Source organism: Theropithecus gelada, unplaced genomic scaffold (assembly GCF_003255815.1).
Source record: "Theropithecus gelada isolate Dixy unplaced genomic scaffold, Tgel_1.0 HiC_scaffold_15816, whole genome shotgun sequence".
Lineage (NCBI taxonomy): Eukaryota > Metazoa > Chordata > Mammalia > Primates > Cercopithecidae > Theropithecus > Theropithecus gelada.
This window is the reverse complement of record NW_020257566.1, coordinates 1-12,231: the sequence shown is the minus strand read 5'-3', so window position 1 is coordinate 12,231 and position 12,231 is coordinate 1. Positions and strand designations below refer to the sequence as shown.

Below are 12,231 nucleotides of genomic sequence, written 5' to 3'. Positions count from 1 at the left end.
TAATGCCAACACATACACAACCAGGCAACCTGGGCCACCCAGGCGTAGAAGACTCATGGAGGATGCCCAAGGCTCGGTGGACTCCCCAAGGAACCACAATTGAGTCCTGGCTTTATGAGCTGTGGCTCAGCCAAGCAGGAGACTAGGGCTTGAGTGACACAGCGTCCCACTTATTCATGAGGACAAGCATCACAGACCTGGTGGGAGACCCTCTCTCCCTACCATCTCCCTGCCAAGAAGTGGAGCATGAGGAGGAGCCCAGGGGCCCGAGCCTGCAGTGTCCACGTGACCACGGGAAACTCACTCTGGGCCAGCACAGGTGAGGAGCTCCAGTCCCAGGCCAGCAACCTTGCAGCTGAGATGAGGGATGGACAGCGGCTCTGGGAACCAGCTTTATTTTTCTCAGGAGCTTCTCATTGGGAATCAGACAACCCCAGAGGGCATCTGTGCCTGCCCTTGGTGACAGCGTACTCCAATCTCGTTATTCACTAATGTGATGGCCAGTCACTGAGCACCTGGCAGACACTGGTTTTCCGTCATCTCACACTCAGCTCTGTCCAAGGTGGGATTTGTCTTTCAAGGCAGGGGCCATCGTCACACCCAGGATGAGCCATCTTCTTCCCGGCTAGGTTAGAGTTGTCTGTTATGCCAAGGAATGGAGCTGGGTTGGAGTGGGGGTAAGGGGTGATGGGGGAAGAGAGGCAGGGTCTCAGCCCAACCTCAGTACCAGGCAGCTGGGGTGCCCTGTTTCATCTTGCTGGACTGGCTCACTTTGGGGCTGGTGGGTTTGTCAGGTTGGAAATTGCTTTCTTCATCTAGAACAGAGAAAGGGGGAGGGGGCTGGAGTGGGGAGGTAGAGGAGGTTGAGAGGGCAGCACCAGCATTTTTAGTCCTCTAAGGGTGGTTTCTGGGTGAATAGCAGAGCCCGTGCCACCCCATTGCACAGATGGGATCACTGAGGCAGAGAGGGGCAGGCTGGCCACTGGCCAGGAAACAAGGTAGGGGAGCCAGGCCCAGTGGCCAATCTGGGCCAGGAAGAGGGACTCATCAGTATCCTCTGAATCCCCCCAGGTTTGGATGGGAGCATGCCGGTGTCCCCCCCACCTCCCCAGCCTTCTCAGGCATGGGTCCCCTTCTTTGCTCTGCCCCTGGGACCCTGGTACCTCCACCCAGGACACGCAGCCCACAGCTCTGCCCCGCGATGTCACGAAGAGGGACTGAAGGTTCAACAGCTTAAAGAGGTTGTGTGCCTGGATGAGGGATTGTTAGGAAACACTGGAGGGTAGAAGGCACCCAGCCCACCTTCTGGCCCACTCTGCCACGCCTCTGAGCCAGGAAGAGGGGCCGGGCCTGATGTGTGTGGGAGGCAAGAGATCCAGGCCTGCAATGTCCAGTGTGGCCACTGGGAGATGCCAGAGTCCATGCAAGGGTCTGGGTGAGGCCGCAGGTGGACAGGACCCAATATCCAGCACCCTCCAGCAGCACAGAGGGGGCAGGGCCATCTCCAGGTTCCCTGTGGGCCTCTGCCCCTTCCCCGCCCCTGTGCCAGGCTCTGTCTCAACTGGCTACATAATTTGTCCAAGATCACACAGGGAGAATGTGGTGGACCTGAAATTGAAATGCACGTGTGCCCTGGTTCAACTCCACTGTCTTTCTCCACCCAGAGACTTCCATTTGCCAAGCCCCCCACTTCCCTTGTCTCTCTGCATCATCCCTGCAACCCTGGCAGTGAGGGGTGACAGGGCAGGGGCTGCCCTGCCCGGACAGCTGATGAAGACACAGGCCCAGGAGGGGCAGGAAGCAGCATGAGGTGGGCAGGGCAGGTTGGGAGGGGAGGCTGGAGCCTGAGCTCCTCATCAGCTCTTGCCCTGCCCCAGGGGCCTCGTGCGTCACACTCCCCAATATTTGTTACCTGGTGCATGGTGGTCTCTGAGAATAGCGTCAGGGTCACTGGTTCCGTGGGGCAGCCCCCAGCCAAGATGTCCTGGAGACACTGCTGGCTTTCTTGGCCTGGTCTCTGCTGGGGAAGATGTGACCTTGGGCCCCTGGACAGAGTCCAGAGGGAGTCGGGGGGACCCTGAACCCCAACACATACACAACCAGGCAACTTGGGCCACCCAGGCGTAGAAGACTCATGGAAGATGCCCAAGGCTCGGTGGACTCCCCAAGAAGCCACACTTGGGTCCTGGCTTTATAAGCTGTGGCTCAGCCAAGTAGGAGACTAGGGCTTGAGTGACACAGCGTCCCACTTATTCACGAGGACAAGCATCATAGACCTGGTGGGAGACCCTCTCTCTCTATCATCTCCCTGCCAAGAAGTGGAGCATGAGGAGGAGCCCAGGGGCCCTAGCCTGCAGTGTCCACGTGACCACGGGAAACTCCCTCTGGGCTAGGGTTATGGGTGCAGGGCCGGCCTCCCCAGGATGCCTCTCTCAGACCACCTCTCCCTCAGGAGATCAGCGGGTCCCTCCCCTCCCATCCTTGCTGACCGATCCCTGTCCCATCCCCACGCCCCTCAGGAGTACCTACCTGGTGTCCTGGAGCCCAGGAAGTTGGCTCAGCCTGGAGGGCCTGCACCAGCTGGGCCCTCTGCACGACGCCCACCAGGATCTGGGACTCTGGCAAGTGGAGAGGGAGAGGTAGGAAGGCACATTATGAAGAAACAGGCCTGAGGCCAAGCTTCCAGAAGACCCTGGAGGTGTCGCCATGCTCCTACCCCAGCAGCTGCCCAGGGGATGCCTTACAAGCACTCGGCTGACTCTCTTTAGACACGTCAACCATCCCAAGGGAGGGTGGCCATGATTTCCATTTTACTGATGAAGAAACTCAGGCTCACGTGAAGTGACTTGCCCAAGGTCACACGGTTGGTTGCTAAGTTACAGAGCCTGGATGCAGATCCTGTCTGCCTGACAGGTCCACGAAGGAGGCAGAGGGCATCCCGCACCCCCGACTTCCTCCTCCCTTCCGGCTGGCACCTGTGCTCTCCACCAGGGGATACTCAGCCACGTCTGTAGAGGTCACGACCTTGACCACCTCCTCCAGTGGCATGTCCTTGGCCAGTGTGGTGATGCTGCGGTTCATGAAGTGCTCCACCCTCACGCGGTGGGAGCTGCAGGCAGAGGGGCTCCCATCAGGTCCCAGAGTCGGGGATGTGAGACCCAGGCCGGCAAGAGGATCTGGGGGTAGCTTTGCTAGAACTGGGGACCCACGGCTCTGGAGTGTGGGCAGGGCCAGAGAGGTTCGTGGAATGAGGGATTCCTAGAACCCACGGTGGGAGGAAACCTGGGGACCACATTACTGATGGCCCCGTTCCAAATCTCCAGCCCCCTGGACCCCCATGTGCCCCAGACCAGCTCCACTTGGGTCTTGTCCCAGCTTGGACAGAGCTGAGTGTGAGATGACGGAAAACCAGTATCTGCCAGGTGCTCAGTGACTGGCCATCACATTAACGGGTAACGAGATTGGAGCACAGACCCAGCAGCCTTCCCTGCATAGCTCCATTTGATTATAAAAGGGTATGTCACCCCCGAGGAAAAACTTGGAAGTTTGAAAACCACTGGTATAAACAGCCCCGTTTTCCAGATGGGCAAACAGGTTCAGAGCAAGGCAGCAGCTTGCTTGTGTTTAGAGCGGGGCCTCCAGCTCAGGGACTCTCAGAGCCTCTTTGGTCTGCTTCTCTGGGGCCAGAAGCTGCTCTGGTCCTATCTGGTTGAGTGAAGACCTCAAAGCCCATTTCCATTCTCATTCCACCTCCTACTCCCAAAGTCCCAGCAAGGACAGCAGAAGTGGGGGGAGGGGAGGAGACCTCTCGAATCTGGTGCTGACTCTCCATGTCACCTGGAGCAAGACACGGCACCTCTCTGAGCCCCGGTTTCCTCAACCTGTACACGGGGCAATACTCATCCTCCTGCTGTGGAGCCCTGCTGGCCCCTAGACAGACACTGAGGCCTCAAGGCCAACTACTTGCCCAAGGTCACCCAGGGCACTGGGGAGAATGGAGACCAGAGTACGGCTGTGTGTCAGCCCCTCCCAGCCCCCATGTCCAAGGTCAGCTGCGGTGGCATTTCTTTTTGGAGGTGCCCTCCACCCCCAGCCAAGCCCAAACACTGTGACCCCCTTCAGCCAGCCTGAGGTGTGCGCCACTCACCCGATGTTGCGGCCCAGAATCCGTGGCAGGTATGGCAGCTTCTTGACAATGATGGTGCCATCGTAGAAGGAGGGCTGGCAGCTCTGTGCAATGGCATTGGCTGCCAGCACCGCCATCAGCACAGGCAGTGCATGCACTATCTGGCCGGTCAGCTCAAAGGCCAGCAGCGCCGTGGAGATGGTGTGGGTCACAGCCCCTGAGAAGGCCGCAGCCCCTGCAGGGGCAGAGCCACACAGTTCGGCTCAGGCCAGGAGCCAGGGGCCAGGGGCCAGGGGCCAGCCTCATGTGAGGGCATAACTAGCCTGGCTGCAGCCAGGGCCTAAGGTGGGAATTGTAAGAGGCCATAGCCTGGGCACTGTGGGAAGCGCCACAAGGCCTGGGCTTGTGAGAAGAGAGGGATAAGGGAGGCCATGGGGCTGGGGACAGGACGGGAGCCATGAGGGAGTGATGGGCCCCCGGGAATGGTGGGGCTCAGGTGGGACAGACCCCCATGATGGGTGGGGGGTTCATTGGAGGACTCAGTGCCCTGTAGAGCCACCGGCCAATTCTCCAGGTCCAGCCCAGCCCTACGACATCGCCCACCCAGCAGGGCCCTGACCCACTCACCTGCCAGGGCATAGCCCCCGGGCATGATGGGATTGGTAACCCCTCCAGCCACGATGCCCTCAGGGAAGGCGACAGCAAGAGCCTCTCCCAAGAGGCGCCCGATGGCAGCTCCTGGCCAGACTTAGGGTGAGGGGAAGCCAGGCTGACCCAGCCCCACAGCCCTCCATCCCTGAGGACCATCCTCAGTACCACCCGAGAAGAAGGTGAACCAGGATGCATGGCCCTGCCCCCAAGAACCCCAAAACTCTCAGAACCTCAGGACCCCAGACTCACCAAGGATGAAGATGGGCATGAAGTACCCGGCAGGGATGGGGATGGTGGTGGCCAGAATCAGCATCCAGAACTGTGGGAGTGGGGAGCCCGGGGCAGAGGTTAGAGGCCCCTGAGCAAAGCATGGACAAGAGAAGACAGGACAGGGGACAGGGGAGTGTCCTAGAGAGAAAGAGGGTGCCCGGCCATGCGCCCACTGCCAGAGTCTGGCATTAGGGGAGGGTCCTCACCCTGAGAAATGCCCACTGTGTGCCTGGCACTGTGCCAGGTACATTCCTTTGTTCCTCCTCAGCCTTCCCAGTAACCACCCCATTTTAAAGATGGGAAGAGTGAGGCCCAGAGAGCTGAAGTCACTTGCCCAGGACCATGCAGTGGGCAGGGAACACATCAGGAAGTGTGGGTGGAAGGCCTGGGCTCCATGCCACCAGGTGCAGGGAGGCACCCCCTGACCCACCAGAGCTGGTCCTGGCTCTGTGCTCATCTGGGGACCAGGGGGCCCACCTTCATAACTAGGAAGAAGGCAAGGGTCCCAAAGATGGTGAACCGCGGGTGGTACCATTCCCACCACAGGTGCTGGGGGTCGAGCTCCTCGGGCCAGGGTGGGCTGGAGTTCCAAGTCATCAGCACCCAGGAATGGTTGTCAAACAGCGAGTCCAGATGCTGCTTCATGGACAGCTGTGGTGGGGCAGGTGGGAACTGGACTTGAGGGGCCCTGAGTGGCAGACCCCAGCCGCCCCCGCACCGCCTGATCCTGCCTGGAATCCTCCTCTGCCACGTCCCAGCAGGGGGCCTTGGGCAGGGCTCTGACCTCCCGGAGCTATGGTCTCCTTATCTGTAGAATGATGCCCAGGTGTTGCCCTTGTGGGGTGCCGAGGGGATTACGTGAGACACAAGTAAAGGGGAAAACAAATGGGTGTTCCCACTCCTGCCACCCCCACTCAGGGCCCCTTACCCGAGAAGCTAGGAAGCGGCCCACACCGGGCGGGTAGGTGATGGAGGCGAGAACCAACGTGGCCAGGGCCGAGTACACAGGCTTGCTGTGGGGGGTGGGTAAGGTCTAGGGCTGGCCCTCCCTTTCCCACATCCCGAGGAGAAGGAAGCAGGGCCTGGCCCAGGCAGCAGCAGAGCAAGGACTGGGGAGGAGGAAGGGCAGGAGCAGGGAACATGGCCCCCTCCAGGGGGTGGAGCCCGTGAGGTGAGCCCCTCACTACTGGGTATGACTGAGGGCAGAGGAATCACACAGGAGATTAAGAGGAGAATTGGGGCAGAGGCAGGCTGGGAGGGAGGAGAGAGCGGGCCGCGCCGGGGCAGGCCATGTGCATCTCGGGGCAGGAGGGCTGGCCAATGCTAAGGCCAACGCCAGGGGCCACACAAGATTTGAAGGGGCAAGGGTTTGAGGCTCAGTGAGGGGATGGGGGTTTGTTGAGAGAGTGTAGACTGAAGGAGGGATGGGAGTTCAATGGGGGGTTTGTAGCCCAGTAAGGAAGGGGGGACAGTGACTGTGGGGACTTGGAGAGGGGTGTTAGGTGCTCCATGGGCTAGGGAAGGATTTAGGGGCTCAGTTGGAGGATGGGGGTGGGGCTTTCTACATAAGGTTTGGAGCCCACAAGGGGCTCGCTGAGATGTCCCCAGCCCCTAGGCCCGGAGCCTACCTGGTGGCCAGCAGTTTGGAGCTGAACCGATTGGTCTTGATGAAGCTGAGGAAGGTTCGCTGACAGAAGAGGTAAGCACAGCTCAGGACGCCACAGATGCCACTTGGGGGATGGAGGGAGGTAAGACCAGAGCCTGAGCCCAGTGCCAGGGGCCACAGTCCAGGCCTGGGGAAATGCCATACTGGACTCTCAGGGGCCCAAGGCACCCACTCACCCCAGTGCCACAAAAAAGAAGATCTCTGGCAGGTCGAAGGGAACGTCCACCCGGAAACTGGTCTTGTAGAGGGAGGTGATGGTCTCTGGGGAAGGAGAGCAGTGGGGAGCCGAGATGGCGCTCCCACCCCACCCAAACACAAGTCCCAGACTAACAGCCAAGGTGCCAGGTCCTGACCCGGAATGTGTGTCCTGGCATTCCAGGCCCCCACAACCAGGCTCCTGCCTCCCTGCCCAGCCTCATCCCTTCTACCCTCAGGGCTCCTGCCCTTCATGCTCAGCACAGGTCAGCCCCTTCCATCCTCCCAGAGAGGTGGGAACAGGGAAGAGGAAAAAGAGGGAGAGAGAGGGAAGAGGAGAGCAAGGGGTATACACAGGGGGGGAAGGGAGGGCTCCTCACCCCGGCACCCAGGTAGGGCCAGGGTCAGGCAGCCCAGGGGGCTCACCCTGCTCGCTATTGAAGACCGCCAGGAGCCGGAACATGAAGGCCCCGCAGGTGGCCGCAAAGAAGCCCCTCCAGTAATCCCAGACAGAGAAGTGGGAAGACATGACCTCGATGCTGAACAGGACGCCTGGGGGCGACGCTGATCTCAGGTGGGCCCCCCACCCCCACCCACCTGTGGCTGTAGGGCCCTCTCCCCATGTCACCTCCTCCCTGACCCATCTGTCCTGCTCTCCTACAGCCCAGACAGGGACAGACAGGAGGGGAGGGGAGGGCATGGGCCCTGGGTGGGGAGGAGCCCGCTGCCCAGAGATCCGTCCAGCCTGGAATGCAGATGTGCACCCTCTCACTATCGGGTGAGAACAGTTTGATCCCCATTTTACTGAGGAAGAAGCTGGGCTCAGAGAGGCCAAGGGGCCAGTGGATTTCAAACCCAAGTCTATGTAATGTTACCCTGAAGCCTCTCAGCATCACCCAACCACGCCCCCCACCACCCGCCCCCTCCCCCGCCGCCTCCCGGGATGGCTATACCCAAGGCCGGGCCGAAGTAAGAACTAGAATGAGACCCACCCCCTCCTCCAGGCTCTCAGCGGGGCCGAGGGAACCCAGGGAGTGAGGGGAGGAGCTTGAGGGACCCAGGGGGAGGGGCATGAGGGGGTCTCACCGCTGAAGGGAGCTCCAAAGACTGTGGCCACGCCCACTGCCGCCGCCGCCACCAACATTTCGTTTTGCTTGCTCTTGTTCTGGGGGATCCGAGTCCGGGGCTCAGCGTCAGCCCCCTCCCTCCCCACTCCCATTCCTCCAAGGAAGCCCCGAGTCCCTAACCTCAGGCTCCCCGACGGTCGTGGTGCGCACACGGCCCAGGTAGGCAGCCATCATCACAGACAGGTGCACGAAAGGGCCCTGCAGAGGGAAGGGTGGGCCCAGGGCCCAGGTGAGGGCAGCACAGACAGCCTCACCCAGAGGCAGCACGGCTTCCCCACCACACCCCCTCCTCCCTCTCTCCAACCCCCAGGGCTGTCCTCAGATGGCTTTTGTCACACTCTGGGGACCTGTCCTGGCTCTTCCCCTAAGACTAAGCTCCCTGAAGGCAGGCACTGGCCTGAGTCTGCTCTGATCCAGCTTTGGTAGGGTGATGGGGGACAGGCTGGGGCAGGGTTGGGTGGGTGGGGTGGCTGGGGTGCCCTCACCCCTGCCCATACCACTTTGCCCAGGAAGAGGGTGCTGCCCGTGGCCAGTGTGCAGGAGAGGCCCACCACCTTGGCCCCAAAGTTCTTGATATCCAGGTAGTCCTCCAAGATCACACCCGCCAACATGGTCTTCAGCTCCGGGATTCCAGAACCTTAGCCAGAGAGGACAGGAACAAGAAGGGGACCATCTCTAGATTAAAACTCTCAGCCGGGCGCAGTGGCTCACACCTGTAATCCCAGCACTTTGGGAGGCTAAGGTGGGCAGATCATGAGGTCAGGAGTTTGAGACCAGCCTTGCCAACGTGGTGAAACCCCATCTCTACTAAAGATACAAAAAATTAGCCAGGCATGGTGGCAGGTGCCTGTAATCCCAGCTACTCGGGAGGCTGAGGCAGGACAATCACTTGAACTTGGGAGGCGGAGGTTGCAGTGAGTCGAGATCGTGCCATTGCACTCCAGCCTGGGCAACAAGAGCAAAACTCCATCTCAAAAACAAACAAACAAACAAACAAACAAACAAAAAACTCTCAACACTCTACCCACACGGTGTTTTCACGTTAGGTTTTTTTTTTTTCCCTTGGAGACAGGGTATCACTCTATTGTCCAGGCTGGAATGCAGTGGTTTGACGTTGGCTCATTATAGCTCTGACTTCCTCAGGCTAAAAAGTGATCCTCCCACCTTAGCCTCCCAAGTAGCTGGGACTAGAGGCAGGCACCACCACACCTGGCTAACTTTTTGTTGTGGTTGTGTTTTTTCTTTTTTTCATTTTTTTTTAGAGATGGGGTTTCACCATGTTGTCCAACTTGGTCTTAAACACCTGGGATCAAGTGATCCACCCACCTCCCGAAGTGCTGGGATTATAGACTGTTACTGCACCTGGCCCTATTTTGATCACACAGAACCCTCAGAGGTTAGGATGCATAAACTCATTTTGCAGATTTGGATGCTAAAGTCAGAGAGAGAATGCGAGTTGTCCATGTTCCTCCCACTGGGCCTGGCAGACGGCCGTGTCAGGATGGGGGAGCCCCGAACAGAACCTCAGGCCACCACTGAGTGAGTCTGGAGTTCCCCTCTGCTGGCCTGGAGCTGGAAGCAGGGCTGAGTGCCTGGGGGAGCTGTGCCTCCTCCACGGGCCCCTTCCTGGCACCAGCACAGGCCCCACAGTGGAATCTCCTTCCAAGAAGCCCTTGGAAAGCCAGTAGGGCCAGCAGTGACCTAAGAATCAAGATCTGGCCTTCTTGCTGTGTGCCTTCAGGCAAGCCACATAACTCTTCTGGGCTTTCGTCTGTCAAATGAGGCTGCCGCTTCCCGATTCCCCCCATCAGAAGCCCCCTGGAATCTGAGAAGGTTTTGGCCAGTGGGGACTGGTGTGGCGACCGTGGACTCACCTCCAGAGGAGGGCGTGATGCTTTGGGAGAAGCCCGAGGAGAAAGAGATGAGGGCCACAGGGTACACAGTCCAGGAGAGATACCGGAGCAGGTGGCTGTCCCCAATCTCCCGGTACAGCCACTGGTGCGCTGGGGACAGCCAGATATCAGGGAGGCACCCACAGCCTCTGCAGCCCTCGGGGCCAGACACTGTGGTGCCCACTTACTGACCAGTCAATGGAGTCATGAAGAGGGTAGGACTAGGCCACCCGGTGAGGCGAAGAACCCCAAGAAGAGGCAGGAGTATGACCCTGGGTCCATATCCCAGGTTTACCATTGTCTAGCTGAGTGACCTTGGGCAAGTCACTCAGCCTCTCTGAGCCTCAGTTTCCCCATCTGTCAAGTGGGCTAGTGATGGGCTCTCCCTCACAGGCTCATTGAAGACTAAAGAGGGCCACTGAGAACTAAATGACACAGGTGTGAAGCACCAAACACCATAGTAGGTCCTGCTTCTGGCAGCTGAGGGTCTCCAGAGAAAGTGCCTTAGACCCTTCCTGCCTCACACCCCCTCTTTCAGAGAGGCCTCAGGGTGGAGGCAGGCTCTTGAGGGAGCGGGGGAAGACTCTAAGTTTGGTGATCTAGGCACGTGTCCCCATTCCTGCCCCAGGCATGGAGGAGGGAAGGAGAAGGAACGGGGTGGCTGGAAGAGGAGGCAGAGAGGTCAGAGGATGAAGGGCTCTTGGAAACATTCAGGCCTCTCTCCCTTGTTCAAATGAGATGACTGAGGCCCAGAGAGGGGCAGGAGCCTGCCCAGGATCACAGAGCAAGTCAGGAGTGGAGCCAGAGCCCTCCCCGCACCCAGATCTCTCCCTGCACCACTGCACCTGGCGGCCCATCTGGTATCCCCAGAGCGTGCTTAGAATCCCTTGGCCCAGAGCAGCACCTGCCAGGGAAGAGTTACCTCGGACCACACGCCCGATGGCAAAGTTCATGGCATAGCTGACCAGGGCCATGAGCACCCCGAGGGTCATCAGGAAGTACCAGTCCTCGCCCAGGCGGAACAGCTTCTGCTTTAGCCACTCCAGGCCACCTGGGGCAGGGCATCGGAGTCCCGGCTTATGTTGGGGCAGGGGCACAGACAGTCCCTTTCCTGGAGGTCTGCTTGGCTCCAGGCAAGGAGGACCCTGGTAGTAGAGTCTGGGGTAGTCCTGAAGGACCCTGCCTCACACTGGGGACTGGGCAGAATTTGCGGTGGGTGACAGTGGCGGCACAGTGCGTGCCAGACCTGCTGCTCCTGCTGGAAGGCCTTTGACCTGTCCACCCTCTGCATCCCTGCCTGTACTTGGAGGTTCCTGGGGGACAGGGAGTGTGGAGGAGGCTGGCAGCTACAGCTTTCACCTGTATCCCCGCAGAGTCCATAACTGAGAGAGCACCAGGGTCTAGCAGACTCCTGCGTGTCCCAGGGCCTGTGGCACAGGTATCCTCTGGGTCCACAGAAATGCCCCTGGCCAGCTGGCTACCACCCCAGCCTGGAAGCTGGCCCTCACTGGCTGTGGGCACCAGCCCCTGGGGCTGCACTTAGCCTCCTTCTGGAGTCCCTACTTGCTCTGCCCTGTAGCTGAGGGGACAGTCAGGTTTCAAAGTGAACAAGGCACATGGGGTTCCAAGGAAAGGTGCCAAGTGCAGATTGCCCCAGCCGCTTGCTGTGGCGCCAGCTGTCCCAGCAGCCCCCCACGTCCCCTCACTGGCACAGGTAGGTGAGGGAGAGGCCTGGGTGGAGGATGGGCACAGTGACCAGGCCTTGGGCTATATCTCCCGAAAGGCAGAGGGCAGATGCCTGACCCATCTGACCCACAGACAGTGGGACAGACAGACCCCTTCTCTCCCTGCCTCCCAGGAGACTTTGGGCAGTGAGGCCCTAGACAAATGCCAGGAGGAGGGTGGCTCCTGGGCAGGGAGGTGGGGTGGGAGCTGGGCAGGAGTGATGTCCTGAGTGGTCCTCCAAGGGGAAGGGAAGAGGACCTGGCTCTCACCTCGGACGCCTCGGCGGATGCGGGGACACGGGCCCCACAGCTCCTGCAGAGTCACAGGGTCCCCTGAGGAGCCCTCATGCAGCCCCACCAACTCCTCCATCAGGCCCCTGGGGAAGCAGATAGAGGGAGGGACCCGGGTGAGCTGCTGCACATCCTCGCGCTGCCTCTAGGCCCTTCCAGTGCTCTCCCCACCAAATCAAGAGGAAGGATTGTGCTTTTGTGTGTGTGTGTGTGTGTGTGTGTGTGTGTGTGAAGTTACCACACTAGGTCTGTGTGTGCCCTCATCCCTGAGGTTCCGTCACTGAGGGTG

At 59.8% G+C, this 12,231-nt stretch overlaps 1 protein-coding gene across 3 annotated transcripts; it reads right to left on the bottom strand.

Annotated features, from left to right (window-relative positions):
* Positions 1-379: 379 nt before the first annotated feature.
* On the bottom strand, positions 380-12,025 carry LOC112617022 (chloride channel protein ClC-Ka). Of its 3 annotated transcripts, none has more exons than XM_025373752.1 (19): positions 11,922-12,025; positions 10,850-10,978; positions 9,910-10,038; positions 8,533-8,672; positions 8,156-8,233; positions 7,995-8,073; positions 7,335-7,460; positions 6,890-6,974; positions 6,676-6,777; positions 5,976-6,060; positions 5,525-5,698; positions 5,027-5,096; positions 4,754-4,864; positions 4,148-4,361; positions 2,976-3,109; positions 2,530-2,618; positions 1,913-1,996; positions 1,164-1,250; positions 380-815 (listed from the first exon to the last, which is right to left on the bottom strand). In XM_025373752.1, exons 1-19 carry the CDS (start codon positions 12,019-12,021, stop codon positions 768-770), a joined length of 2,064 nt encoding a protein of 687 aa, XP_025229537.1. In that variant the 5' UTR covers positions 12,022-12,025; the 3' UTR covers positions 380-767. The 3 variants fall into 3 exon arrangements, with proteins under 3 accessions (XP_025229537.1, XP_025229538.1, XP_025229539.1); XM_025373753.1 differs by having other exon boundaries at positions 1,913-1,993; XM_025373754.1 differs by lacking the exon at positions 9,910-10,038.
* Between the last annotated feature and the right edge of the window lie 206 nt (positions 12,026-12,231).

Excerpts from the sequence above, each read along its gene's own strand:
- LOC112617022 (XM_025373752.1), bottom strand. The coding sequence starts at position 12,021 with ATGGAGGAGTTGGTGGGGCTGCATGAGGGCTCCTCAGGGGACCCTGTG. Across the intron at positions 6,061-6,675 it reads TCCAAACTGCTGGCCACCAG|CAAGCCTGTGTACTCGGCCC; the intron begins GTAGGCTCCGGG and ends CACCCCCCACAG. Across the intron at positions 816-1,163 it reads GCTGCGTGTCCTGGGTGGAG|ATGAAGAAAGCAATTTCCAA; the intron begins GTACCAGGGTCC and ends TCTCTGTTCTAG.